The 14,165-nt window shown below is 57.1% G+C and overlaps 1 protein-coding gene across 2 annotated transcripts; it reads right to left on the bottom strand.

The window, feature by feature from the left end:
- Positions 1 to 745: 745 nt before the first annotated feature.
- On the bottom strand, positions 746 to 13,494 carry SLC2A1 (solute carrier family 2 member 1). 2 transcript variants are annotated; one of them, XM_065696854.1, is made up of 10 exons: positions 13,346 to 13,494; positions 8,556 to 8,648; positions 4,543 to 4,703; positions 4,108 to 4,348; positions 3,623 to 3,785; positions 3,362 to 3,549; positions 3,149 to 3,253; positions 2,946 to 3,047; positions 2,459 to 2,662; positions 746 to 2,206 (listed from the first exon to the last, which is right to left on the bottom strand). In XM_065696854.1, exons 1-10 carry the CDS (start codon positions 13,361 to 13,363, stop codon positions 2,009 to 2,011), a joined length of 1,473 nt encoding a protein of 490 aa, XP_065552926.1. In that variant the 5' UTR covers positions 13,364 to 13,494; the 3' UTR covers positions 746 to 2,008. The 2 variants fall into 2 exon arrangements, with proteins under 2 accessions (XP_065552926.1, XP_065552927.1); XM_065696855.1 differs by lacking the exon at positions 13,346 to 13,494 and adding an exon at positions 12,115 to 12,331.
- Positions 13,495 to 14,165: the final 671 nt, after the last annotated feature.

Raw genomic sequence — 14,165 nt, 5'->3', positions numbered from 1 at the left:
TCTATGGCTGTAACCACCCCCGCGGTGCTGGCACAGGGCCTCGGGTCATGGGGGATTTGGGTCACAGCGCCCGGGGATTTGGAGCCGTGCCGGTAATCCCGGTGCTCTGAGCCTGCGCCGTGGACCAGCGGCTCCCGACCGCTGCTCCGGGCAGCTTCACCCTGCAAATACAGCCTGGAAATCAACCGTGCATCGGGATGAGCATCCCGGGAACGGGAACAAGCCGGGAGCTGCTGGTGCGGGCGCTGGGAAGAGCCTGGCGCGAATCAGGAGTGGTTTTGGGGAGGTTTGAAGGATTTTAGTCATTTCCTGCACCGCACCAGGGGTGAGGAGAGGAAAAAGAGCCTGAAGTGACCAAAAGCAGCGTTTCTTTACCTGGAATGTTCAGACTTGCAGGTCCTGGTGCCTTGGCAGGGAAAGAGGGGTAGGAACAAACCCTGCCAGGAGCAGGCCCGCCAGTGCTGCAGCCCTGCACAGTCACAGATCCAGGGCAGGGTTGGGATCCATGGAAGGGCTGGGACCCCCGGGAAGGGGGTGTTTTGCAACCGGGAATGTTATTCCCAGGGTGGAAAATCCTCGCAGGGACCCAGAGGAGCAATGGGGGCTCTGTAGGAGCCGGGTACCCCCGGCCCAGACAATGGCATCTACACACCAGCACAGGCGGGGGGGATGAGGAGGATGCAGGGCTGGAGGGTGACCACGATGCCCCGAGCTTCCCATCCCCGCAACAAAGGCACAGGCCAGGTCACTGCGTCCATCCTCCTTTATTGTGAGCGCTCCGCGCACCTTCCTCTGCGCACTTCACTTTATACACCTGGGTTTTAAACCAAACCCCACGGGCGCCACGAGGGCTTTAGCACAGGGAACTTGTGGAGTGATTTATTCCCCCCCCTCTCCCCTCCCTTTACCTTTATTTTCTTTCACATGGAATCAATTCCAACCCAAATACATTGGAAAAACACTACTTCAAGCCCTGCCTGTGGCTCGGGGAAGGTGCTGGGAGCTCCCACAGCTGCGCTCAGGGATGTGCCGGGATCCTTCCCGTTATCTCTGAAGAGGACAGGTATTTTCCGGGGTTTGTTTTTAATATACTACAGCCTGGAACTCAGTGCAATGGGTACAACTACAGTGCAGGTACTGAACTATACAAAAGTCGTCCTACCCGTGGACAAAGCTGCTCCTCGTCGCTATAAAACTACCCCCTTTGCGTCTGTACCTTGTGGAGACGTTGTACAACGTGACTATACGCCGAGAGTATTTACAGTACGTCGCTCGTCGAATCAAACGCTATAACTTAAAAGGGCTCCTATGAACAACCACGGAACAAAAATATATATAATATAAATATCTTCCAGTCTATACACAGCGCGGGGAGGGGAGCTGGGTCCGGGGCTGTAGTGTGGGGCTGCCGGCGCGGCGCCGGCGGGCAAATATTGCCGAGGTTAAACCAAAGCGGAGGCTCCGCACCGGGACACCCGAGCGCTCCAACCGCTGCCCCGGGTGGGAAAAAAATCGCCATCCACGACCCCCTCCCGGGGGCTTGAAATCAGTTAGACTGCGTTAAAAAAGAGCTGGTGGGGGTTTGCACCCATCCTGGCTTTAGGTTTTAGTCAATTTACGTGATTTCTTTTTTTTTTCTCTACGATTAGAACGTTAAAAAACATGAAACAGGTTCCAGCTTTAAAACCTTCCGCTACGTGATGCTCGCCGAGGGACCCGTCGCGTCGTTCCAGACCCCAGGGAACGTGGCCCCGGCTGGAAAACATCGCTCGCCTTTGAAATCCTGGACGCGAAACCAGCTAAAACCAAAGAAACAACCCCAAAAGAAACAACAACAAAAAAAAAATAATCGTTCCTAGCAGGAAAAAAAAAAAAAACGAAATAAAACTTGATAATAAAATGGGTCGAGTCCGTCCCCGGTGGAGCAAGGGGGAGCCGGGGCAGGGGCGCGCGGCCCCGCGCCATGGTCTGTACAGAGCGTTCCCAACCTCAGCCCCGGAGCGGCGGGTTAGACCTGCGAGTCGGCGCCCAGGCTGTGGAACTCATCCGGGGTTTTGTCGCTCTGAGCCGCTCCTCCCTGTCGGAAGCCGGAGGCGATCTCGTCGAAGGTCCGGCCCTTCGTCTCCGGCACCTTGAAGTAGGTGAAGATGAAGAAGAGGACTAACAGCACCATGAAGATGATGAAGACGTAGGAGCCGCAGAGTTGCTGGAAGGAGGGAAGAGGAAGGGGATGAAGCCGCTGCCCAGTCACTGCAGTGCTTGCCCAAGGCCTCCCCGCCACTGAACATCCCAATGGGATGGGAGCTGTAAGGACCTGCAGGTTCCGCTCCCTGCTCTCCTCAGTTCCATCCCTCCTCCCCTGCGCCCCAACCCAACCATCCTGGCCCAGGGTTTAGGCTCCAGGTAGGTGAGGTTCACACCAGCCCCATTGCCATCACAAGCCGCAGGAGATGATTACCGCGATGTACTGGAAGCCCATGCCCACAATGAAGTTCGAGGTCCAGTTGGACAACCCGGCCACAGCGAAGGCAGCGGGACGAGGGCCTTGGCTGAACAGTTCTGCCACGATGAACCAGGGGATGGGGCCTGGGCCGATCTCAAAGAAGGCCACGAACCCGAAGATGGCCACGATGCTGAGGTAGGACATCCAGGGCATTTGGTCCTAGTCCAAGGGAGAGAGAAAAGGTTGGCGCGGTGCAGGAGGATGAAGCATCAGCTGTCCCAGGGGTGGGGATTGTGCAGGTGTGGTGCTGGTAGAGAAGCCTTGAGGCTCCTCCAGACTGAAGTTCTGGGGCCTCCAGAGAGATGGGGACAGTCGTCACGTCCAGGAGGACCAGCCCTTCCTCCTGCTGTCCAACCACACCTCCCTCTTGGAGCTACCCCAGAGGAGGGCAGCACACACAACCTCCTCCCAGCCCACCCATCCCTCAATGCCCATCACTCACCAGCAGCGCCAGGGCAACGGTCATGAGCACTGCGCACCCAGCCATCCCGGCCAGGCCGATGAGGTGCAGCGTCCTGCGGCCAGCCCGCTCCACCACGAAGAGCTGTTGGATGGAGACACGTGTCCATCAGCACATCCCCAGCCTGGAGGAAAGCCTCATCTCTAACATCCACCCCAGCGAGGGCTCCATGAGCCAGAACTCACCGAAACAACCGTGAAAGCCGTATTGACCACACCAGAGCCAATGGTGGCATAGACGGGCTGCTCCACACCTGACTTCTCAAAGATGCTGGTGGAATAGTAGAAGACCTGCAAAGGGCAGTGCCGTGAGGAAAGGAGCCAGGCCTTGGAGCCAGCTCAACCCAAGTCCTGGGTGAAGCAGCTGCCCTCCGGCATCCAGGTACCCCCCAAACTCACCGCGTTGATCCCCGAGAGCTGCTGGGACAGCTGCAGGACGATGGCGATGAGGATGGGCTGGCGATACATGGGGGAGCGGAACAGCTCCATTATGGTGACCTTCTTCTCCCGCATCATTTGCCGGCTTTCCTCCTTCATCTCCTGGAGGTCGCTGCTGACGTCCGTTGTGCCCCGTAGCTTCTTGAGGACTAAGAGGAGAGTGGGAGTCAGGAGCAGCCGAGGAGCCTCCTGTGTGGTGGGACGAGCTCGGGGGTCACTCACCGCTCTTGGCCTTGTTCTCCTCATTGCGGTTGATGAGGAGGAAGCGGGGGCTCTCGGGGGCAAAGGGCAGGATGATGCACTGCAGCAGGGCAGGCATGAAGATGAAGCCCAGGAGCAGCGGCCACAGGGAGTCATTTCCCATGATCAAGTCCAAACCGAAGACCTGAGGACGAGAGGGGCTGAGCCAACGTTTCCCTGCTCAAGCTGGACCCAACTCTTGTTGCTCAGGGGTGTGCTTCAGGCCCAACCACCCAGAGGGACACATCTTCCTTCCAGGTGGCCAACAGACACCACACCACGACACTACCCATCCCAGACCTGCTCCAGCTGAGCTCCAGGTGCATCCCACCTCCACCCCAGCTCCATCTGAAGGGCTGTGCACAGTCCACAGCCCAGGCAACTCTGTGCTGCTGCACAAACCCCATCCCCTGCAGCGCCTGATGAGCATCAGCACCAAAGATGGGGGAACACCCCCCGGCACCTACCTGCGCAATGAGGATGCCCAAGACGATGCCGAGCTGGTGGAAGGTCCCCAGCGCGCCCCGCAGCGCAGTGGGTGATACCTCACCCACGTACATGGGCACGAAACCGGTGGTGAGGCCGGAGTAGAGGCCGATGATGAAGCGGCCGAGGATGAGCATCTCGAAGGAGAAAGCCATCTTGGAGAAGCCCATGAGGACGGCTGACACGAAGGCAAGAATGTTGGACATCAGCATGGAGTTGCGCCTGGAGAGGGAAGGGAGGAGGCTGGTGAGGCCCACAGTGAGCTCAGAGGCTGAAGGGGTGTCAGGAGAACCTAAGCATCAGCTCTGGGCAGGGGGGAGATGCCCAAAGGCACCCCTGCTGGGATGCTTGGGTGGGATGAGGCTGTACAACCCCCTGCTGAGTTCCACCGCGGGTTCACCGCCCTCAGCGCTCACCGTCCAAAGCGATTGACAAAGAGCCCCACGGAAAAGGATCCGATCATGCCTCCAACGGAGAAGATGGCGACAGAGAGGGACCAGAGCGTGGTGAGGGTGGCAGGGCTGATGGGCTCATTGTATCGGTACAGCCACGTGCGGTTGTAGAAGTCCTCAATCACCTGCAAAAAGGAGCGTGGAGAAACAAAGCCATGAGTCGAACCCAGCCCTGTTTCACCTGTGGCAGCACTGTTACGAGTTGCCCGGCCTCAGCCCAGCCACCACAGCCCCTTGGCTGGCGCGTGGCTCACAAGACGATGCGTCACGGGGCCGGGAGCTGCCCGGCCGGTGGCTCGGCTCCAGCCCCAAGGGAGGGAACCTGATGGGATGCGCAGGGGAAATGCAGCCGGACGGGTTCTGGTCCTGCCCTGCCGAGAGGAGAGGCATTGCCAAAACACCTCCTGTGCCTTGCCAGGCAGCCATGGGGAGGTCACGCTCCTCCCCGGGACATGGGAGGCGGGGAGGGATGTGGCTGCATCCCCGCAGGAGGCACAGAGATACTGGAGGAAGGTGAGGAAGACAGCAGGGACACCCGGGTGGCCGATCACATCCCATCCGCTCGGACAGTCCCTCCAAGCTCATTTCTAGGGGTTTTTTCCTGCAGCAGTTCCATAACACAACATTTCTGCTACAATTCTGCACCACCACCACGCTGCTGCAAGGCCAGCAGCCATGACGCTCTTGAATTGCCATCTTCACAGAACAGCCTTCTTCATACATTTTAGGTGTTTTTTCTTGTATTTTGAAAGCCAGCCCGCTGCCAAAAGCTTCAAGTGAAGGGTCACCCATACCCAAACCGAAAGAGCAAAGGGCTCAACAGCAAGGAGCAGAGATCTAGTGTGAGCAGGAGGAGCTGCTGCTCCCATAAAGAGGCTCCAAGGCCTCGCTGCCTCAATGGTGTCACAGGCACTGGGCTCCGGAGGGAGTGTTTGCACATGGCACGGCTTTCCCATCACTTCCAGCACAAATGAGGGCCCCTGGCAGAGGCAGTGCCAGAAACGCGCCCTGTGCTTCACCATCAGGTCCAATAATTCATTCTTTTCCTAAGCTTTCAAAGGCCCTGAACTGTCAGGATTTCAATAATTCAGTGATTCCATTTGCCTCCTGCTTCACCCGGAGGCTTTGATGCTTTGGCGGCTTCATCCTCTTTTCCTACCATCACCAGAATAAATAACTGGGATCACTGTTTGGAGAAGCCAGGCCCTTGGTGGGGGGAAGGACCCTGCACACACCCCACCAATCCTTGTGGTCCTCTTGAGTTCCTCTCAGCGTTCCCAAAAACCTCCTGCTCTCTCCCATTGAAGCAGACAAAACCGAATCCTAGCGACAGCGGGTGCCCCAGCGCGGGCTGAGCTATGCTGGGCTTGCCTTAGCAAAACTTAACAGCCAAATACCCCCATCCCAGTCCCCTTTCCTCCTGCAAGGAAGGATGATGAAAAACCCACCATGAGCTGTTAGGAGAGTAGACTAAAAAGGAATTCAAAGAGAGAAGCATGAAAAAAACCCAAACCAGTCTCGTTTCCCCAAAGTTGGGTTTTTTTTTCCACTCTCTCACCCTCATTTTACTGCAGCCGAGTGCTTCCTGCCAGCCCTGGCCCAGTCATCCCCTCCCCACATCACGTTGCAAGCACCCCACAAGCACCAGGCTGCTGTTCCAGCAGCAGGAAGGACTCTGTTAAGGGCACAAACCCAGTGCTCATCCCCAGCCTGAGGAAGGAGGCCGGCTGCGAGGCCAACAGAGCTCCTGCTCCTGAGCTGCTGGAGCCCAAGGAATGATGCACCTCAGCCCTGCACCCCTGTGCCAGTCCTTCACCCCAGCACATGCCCATCCTGCATCCCCACCGGAGCAGGTTGCCCAGAGAAGCTGTGGCTGCCCCATCCCTGGCAGTGCTCAAGGCCAGGTTGGACACAGGGGCTTGGAGCAAGCTGCTCCAGTGGAAGGGGTCCCTGCCCATGGCAGGGGTTGGAACTGGACGAGCTTTAAGGTCCCTTCCAACACAAACCAGTTTGGGATTCCATGATTCTATAATCCCCATCCTGCACCCCAATGCATCCATCCCACTCCCAATCCTGTGCCCCAATAAATCCTGATGCATCCCCATCCTGCATCCCAACCCAAATCTTGTACTCCAATTTATCCTGATGCATCCTCATCCTGCACCCTGATGTATTTCCCATCTTGACCCTGCACCTGACACGTCCCAATCTCAAAGCATCTCCATCCTGTCCCCCAAAGCATTCCCATTCCAACTCTGATGCATCTCAGTCCTGCACCCTGATGCATCCCCATCCTGCATCCCAGTTTATCCCAATGCATGCCCATCCCAACCCTGCACCCCGATGCATCCCAGTCCCAGTGCATCTCCATTCTGCACCCCAATGCATCCCCATCCCAAACCTGAATCCTGATGCAGACCCAGTGCCGCACCCCAGTGTATGCCCCGCAAAGGTGGGATGAACTCTCGTGCCCAGTGTCCTGCTACCACAGACCACACTCATCCTGCCCTCCATAGAGAGCACCCCAAACCCTTCCCCACATCAGCTCTGCCCCAGTGTCACTCATTGGGTGACTCGGCCCTGAAACACTCAGCCTGGGCCTGGCCTCAGCGCTGGGAGCTCAATCCTAGGAGGGAAGCTGAGGAAGTCCCTGTTGGGGGTCTGCAGGAACCAGAGTTCAGCCCCAGCTTGGATGCAGTCCCATCCACATCATCCCGAGCAGCATCCCCTGGATCAGGTGAGGATGGAGAAAACTCCTTCAGCCGCAGGGAATCGCTGTGTCCTTGGGATGAGTGATGCCGGGTTGTAATTACAGAGCGCTGCTCCCCGCGGAGCCGGAGCCTGGGGAGAAACGAGGGCAGGAGCCAGGAAGCAGCTTCCTCAGCACAGCTCCAGGGATTGCCCAGCTCGCTGCCATCTCCAACGCTGCTCCTATTGCCCGTCTCCAGAGGAGGATGCTCACTGCCAGCCGAGCACAAACGTCACCAGTGCGGATTGGTCCAGGGGAAGGTGAGCAGGGATCAGGAATTTTTAGCAGGAAGATGCTTTCAGCAGACAGGTGCATGCAGCAGATGGGAGCCGCAGCCTCCAGCCACGTGGAATTCTGCTCAGGCCACTCACTGGGACTCCAATTTAATGCAATTCCTCGAATAACATCACGCCTTTTTGCTCTTTCCATGCTGGTGGGGCCCGGGAAGTTTTTGCACAGGGTCTTCTCTCCCATGAGGACGGTTTTTGGCGATGGAGGTGGAATTTTGCAGCCCACTCACTGGTAACGGGATCAACCCTCTTGCAGTGTGAATCCTGAATCCTGCCTCGGTGGTTTCAGTTACTCGCGGCAGTGCGTGGCGTGATGCTCAGGGATGGGCCCTGATCTGTCCTTCCACACCTCACCCCAGCAGCCAAGCTTTACCCAGGGCACGCTGCAAGCGCCACATGGGGTCTCTGAGCTGATGCTTCCCAGGCTTTAATACCTCCAAAAGCCACATAAATTGGGGAATGTCACGTTTTTCCAGGCTCCCATGTACCTACCGGTCGCTGGAGGGTGCTGACACTATGCTGGGGAAGGAGCAGACGCCTCCTGCTCTCCCTATTCCTTCAAACACAGCATGTCCTGGCTGCCCGCTCTCCTCCCAGGGACATCCTGCCTGGACACTGGGATGCAAAGCTCCCACTGGAGCAGCCATTCCCCCTCTCCAGATGACTCAAACCCCAATTAACTCGCAGAGCTTTGCTCAGAGGCGAGGTTAAAAGTTAGGCCGGTCCCACCCAGCGAGCATCCTGCACGCGTTCCTGGGATTTTTCCCAGCAAAAACGCTAAGCAAGGAGGAAGCTAATTCTCCCGGGAAGGCGGGAGCTGGCTAACTGCAATCCCATTACGGGCAGTAAGCTGCCTGGTGGGATGTTCTATTCTAGTCAGGCTGGCAGCAGGCACGGGTTTGTTTTGGGGCAGAGGGGATGGAGTTTTGCACTCTCACCTTCTGCGGGGCGTTGATGACACCGGTGTTGTAGCCGAACTGCAGGGAACCCAGCACTGCTCCTCCCACAGCGAGCATCAGGCGGGCCGTCATCTGCAGGAGGGGGAAGAGAGCCACAATGAGGGGTTAAAGTTGGGATCCCAGCTATGTCCCCCGCCTCTCCCTATCAGAGAGGACTCCAGCGCTTCCCCCCAGGGAGCTGCAGGAGGAGGAGGGATGCTCGTTAGGTTATAGATTCAACGAGGTTGGAAAAGGTCTTTAAGATGATCAAATCCAACCATTCCCCAGCACTGCCAAGGCCACCACTAACCCATGGCACTGAAGCCTCATCCACACCGTGTGTGAACACTTCCAGGGACGATGACTCCAGCCCTGCCCTGGGCAGCCTGTTCCAATGCCTGAGCACCCTCTGGGGCAGGAATTGTTCCTCATCTCCGGTCAAAACTTCCCCTGGCACAGCTTGAGGCTGTTTCTTTTTGTCCTATCCCTTGTTTCTTGGGAGCAGAGACCAACCCCACCTCACTACAACCTCCTGTTAGGTAGTTCTAGGGAGCGATAAGTCCCCCCTGAGCCATCCCTATGATCATGAATACACACGATAAAACTTGCTTTTATTACGGTGTCCACGTGGGCTAAAGGAAAAAAAAAATAATCACAAAATCACCAGTTTGAGCTTAACAAAACCACAATAATACTGTTTGGGGATTCCAGGAATTTTATCTGGGCACGCAAGGTCCTCTCCGCAAGCTCCACGTGACACAGGCAGCTCGCCAGCGCGGGACACTACCGGGCACGGCACCGGTGTGGGGATGCCCCGGTGTGGGGATGCTCTGGGCAGACGCTAACGAAGCGGGTTTGCATCAGAGCCTCATTAACAGTCACTGAGCAAAACCCGGCTACTGGCAGCCCCTTCGCCTGCCTCCTCTTCCTCCTGCTTAAGCCCCGACGACAATCAGAGCCTTGTTCAGGAGCAGGGTCAGGGCAGGCCAGTGCTTGGGCCACCTCCGTTAACAGCCCAATTATCCCAGGCGGGAGGTTTGCCCAGCACTCAGCTCCAAGAACCAGGATCCCACATTCCCGTTAATCAGCTTTGGGATGATCCACGTGAAATTTATAAGCCCCTTAATGTGGGGTCTGGGCTCCCTCCCCAGTTATCCCAGGTACCAGTGCATGACCCAGGGATGCGCCCCCAGCATCCCAGATTAGGATTCCCAAGGGATTGGTGCTGGTCAGACCCCACCTAAAGGCAACCCCTAAATCAAAGGGACCACAGCAAAGCAAACATGAGGAAAAAAAAATGTATTTTCTTATTTCAGAAGCATTTTCTTCCTTTTTTATTTAACTACTGACCTCGCCTCTCCGGCCAAACCACCTCCCTCCGTGTTAAAGTTTGTAGGGAGAAAGCAACAGGGAATAAAGCAACAGGGAATGAAGGCAGCCTCGTTAATGAAGCCCATTAATTAGGCTTGGCCCCAACACAACTAATCAGGGAGGTTTTGGCACTGGGTTCCGTTCGGTGCTTCTGAATAAGCCCACCCTGAGCAGCAAACGCACGACTTGAGAGGGCAAAAACAGGCCGGGGAGGTGCTGGCATCCCAAAAAAAGAAGAGGAAAAAAAATCCCCCCCGAAATCCCAAATTCCAACTGCAACCTCTTCCATCCGCCTGCTGCTCTGGAAAACTGCAACAGGCAACACGGGGAACGCTGAAATCAACCCACGCGTGGGTAAATGTTGTTTGAAAAACGAGGGGGTTTGGTATTTCGAGAATTTCGGGGGTGTTTTGGGGTGTTTCTAGGGTTTGGGGTTGCAGTTTTCCCTGTGCATCCCTCAGGGCCGTCCCACCCGCCCCAGCAGGTCGGTGAGTCACAGGCGGCACCGCGCCGCAGGGATGGGGATGCATCGCACCGGCACGAACTTTGCTCCGGCAACGCGGCAGGTAGCAACACCTCCTCGCTCCAGCGCTGCCACTGCCCCTCCAGAGCCTAATAACGAAGTTACTTTTGCAATTTCAACCTCTACAAGAGAGGAAAAGCCTTACATTTTTAACCTCTAGCGAGAAAAACAAGTTGTGTTTGAAACATGCAGCAAAAAAAAACCTCAGTATTGTTAACCTCTAGCATAAAAAACTTTGTGTTTTGATGACTGGATGGGGCTGGCTTGGAGGAAAGCTGCTGGTTTGGAGGCTCTTCCCAGGCAGGGTCAGCGTGAGTCAGCTCCTCCCGCTGGCTTCTACCTTCCCAGCTCCAAACATGCTGCCCGGCCCGATCCGGGCGCGTTTGGGCTTTAACTTCACCATTAAAGGAGAGGCTTAAGATGGCGAGTTAGGGAATGAAAAAAAAAAAAGCAAAGTTGGTTTTTAGGAGCAGCCTTGCATGGACAACTCCTGCGAGGCCACGTTGGGGGGGTGCTTTCCGGCTCTTTTTTCACTGCTCGCAGAAAGCAGCAGCTTTATTAGGAGTTTAGAGACGGAGGGGGGAGAAAAGCCCAAAGCAACATAATTCCCCTTCGTGCTTTTGTGTAATAAACTGATTTACAGTCCGGATCCAGCCGACGCTTGTGTTGACACCCCCCCCCCACCCTGGCTATACCTTATGGGCAGCACTTGTGATTTTAATAAATTCATTTTGTTGCTTCCTGCTTCCTCCAGCGCTCGAACGAGGAAGAATCAGCCCGCAGGGTGACAGCAGCACCCCCAAACCTTTTAAGCTTTACAACTCATTTTTCTACCCAGTTTCCTCCAGCACGGAAGGATTTCGGGACATTGCCTGCCTCACGGAACACGGAAATGAATAATCCCTTTAAAACAATAATAATATTTAAAAAGAAAGTGTCCCAGGAGGGAATCTCGGGAAGATCCACATTTAAAGAGCCCATAAAAGTCAGCCACGAAGCTTTACCGATTACCGCAGAGGCTCTGGGCCGGGATGGGACAGATGTCCCTGTGTCCCATCCCGGGACAGAGGCAGGGGGTGAGCACGGGGAGGGCACGCAGCCACCATGCAGCACAGCGCACGCCGGCCCGGGGTGAAGCGATCCAGACCCGGCCATTGCCCGGGATAACACGGCCGCACGCTGGCTCCCGGCCCAGGAAAAACTTACGCACCCACCGAAGGCCGGGTTAAAGCCACATATGGGGGGATAGTTGGCATCCAAAGCGAAGGGTAACGCTGGCACCGCGGGGATCAGATGAGATTTGGGGGGGATTATCGAACCCGCGGGGTCGGAGCTGCGTTATTTTATGTATTTATTTATTTCCCCCCCCCCTCCTCCTTCCCTTCCTCCTTAAAGGTCAGCCGGGGACGGCGACTCGATCCGCTCGAGTTTTGCAACCGCAACAGCGTCTGCGACAAGCCCGGGAGATGTTGTCGCAGGCAAAGCGCTGGAGCAGCCCAAATAAAAGCACGTCCTGCTTTAATAACATGAAACATCGCATTGAGGGATGGAGGGGTGAGCTCCCCCCGGCACCCCCAGCATCCCACCGAAGGCTGCTCCGATAGAAACCCCCTTTTTCCCCCGGCAAAACACGCTCGGGGTTTAAGCACGGCAGCAATTAATTACCTTTAACACGAATTAATCGTTTCTAAGCCCAATTCGTCTAATGGGGCAGTTATTAGGGTGGCAGAGGGAAAGGTGCGTGTGTCCTCAGCTGCCGAGCCGGTGGCCGGGATCAAGCGCATCGGGTTTCTTCGTTAGGAGGAGAGCAAATTTCTTGCTAATTCCCGGCCCCATGGCCGCGCTGCCAGGAGTCACGTTCCCGGCTCCCACCCCCAAACCTCTCCCAAAAAAAGCCTGGCGCTGGGGAAGAGCCAGTCCCGGAGAAAAGCCCTTAAGAAACACCACGTACCTATATAAACATAGGGCGAAACGCGAGGAAAACGGGATTCCCAACTCGCCAAAGGCATGGGGAGGGCAGACAAGGAAGGGAGAAGAATAAGACCCCTGTTCCTGTGACATCTTTAGTTGGGATAAAGTGATTATTTTGGGGGGGGGGGGTGTTAATTACGCATCGCCACGGAGCCAATTTTGTATTTCCTTCCCTGGAAAATAACAACCAGCAAATACTTGAACGGATCCCAAAGCGCTCCCAGAGGGGAATATTAGGGGGGGGGTTGTTGAGCAGAGCCGGGCTCTAACGTGAAGGACCCCGCTGCAATGAACTCACCTTCCCCATTTAGGGCCTGACGCTGCATCACTTTAACCCACCTCTAATGGGGGGTGACGCTCCCCCGGGGGGGGGGGCAATGTTCAGCTGCTGCGGCCGGCGAGTTATGGGATTTAATAACTCATTCCATAGCTTTTTTGGGGGGATTGATAGGAATTGGGTCAGAACAGTGCGAAGAGAGCCCGCAGTGCGATGGGACCCAGCACCGCAGCCAGGCCCCTCGGAGCAAACTCAGCGCTTTGGGGTCCTCAACTCCTTTCCCTCACCCCCCCACACACACAAATTGGGGCCAAAAACACCTTTTTTGGGGGCTTTTCCTTCAGCATTCCCTCACCTCAAAGCTGAGCCCCGTTCCCGCGCACTGAGGTGGGGGGGGGGGGGATGGCTTCAAGGGGCGTTTTTTAGCGTTTCTGAGGTAAATTCCTCACCCAAACGCCCGTTCCGCCCGCGGGCCGCCACACACGGGCTGCGGGGGCTGCGAGCGGCGGCGCTGCGAGGCCCCAGCCCGGCTGCGTCCGTCCCTGCGCTCCCGGGACGGTCGCGGCTCTCCCGTTGTGTAACGCGGGGGTAACGGGGAAGGGGAGGGGGGGGGTGAAGGGGAAGCGCTCGCAGCCCGGTCGCGCTCACCTTGCTGCCGGTCTCCATGGCGGCCCCGGCGCGGCGGCGGCGGCACGGGACGGGCGCGGGGGGGGGCGGCGGAGCGGCGGAGCGGAGCGGTGGCGCGCGGCCGCGGCGGGGGCATCAGAGCGGCTTAAGAGGGGCGGGGGGCGCGCGGCGGCGCGGGAGCGGCGGCGCCCATTGGGCGGCGGAGGGACACGGGGTGGGCGGGGCCGAGCCGGGAGGGGCGGGGCGAGGAGGGGGGCGTGCGCGGGGCGGGGAGGGGGGTGTGTGTGGGGGGGGGGGGGGGAAGGAGGAGGGGGGGGCGCGCGTGCGGGGCTGCACGTGGGCGGCGGGGGGGGGGCGGGGCCCCTGCGTGTGAGCGTGAGTGTGCGCGCGTGCGCGTGTGCAGGGGGGGGGGGGTGCGCGTGCACGTGGCTGGGTCCTTGTGTGTGTGTGTGTGTGTGCATGGACGTGTGTGTACGCGTGTGTGCAGGTACATGTGTGTACATGTGTGTGTGCACCTGTGAGTGTGCAAGGGTGAGTGTACATGTGTGCGCATAGACATGTGTGTACATGTGTGTGCAAGTACATGTGTGTGCACGTGTGTGTGTGTGTGTACATGTGTGTGAGCAGCTATGAGTGTGCATGCAGCTATGAGTGTGCAAGGGTGAGTGTACATATGTGTGTGTGCATGGACATGTGTATACACGTGTGAGTGTGTGTGTGTACATGTGTGTGCACGTACATGTGTGTACATGTGTGTGTGCACCTGTGAGTGTGCAAGGGTGAGTGTACATGTGTTTGTGTGCATGGACATGTGTGTACATGTGTGTGCAGGTACATGTGA

Source organism: Lathamus discolor, chromosome 16, assembly GCF_037157495.1.
Source record: "Lathamus discolor isolate bLatDis1 chromosome 16, bLatDis1.hap1, whole genome shotgun sequence".
NCBI lineage: Eukaryota > Metazoa > Chordata > Aves > Psittaciformes > Psittacidae > Lathamus > Lathamus discolor.
Note: the sequence above shows the minus strand (reverse complement) of the source record. Positions and strands in the feature narration are given on the sequence as shown.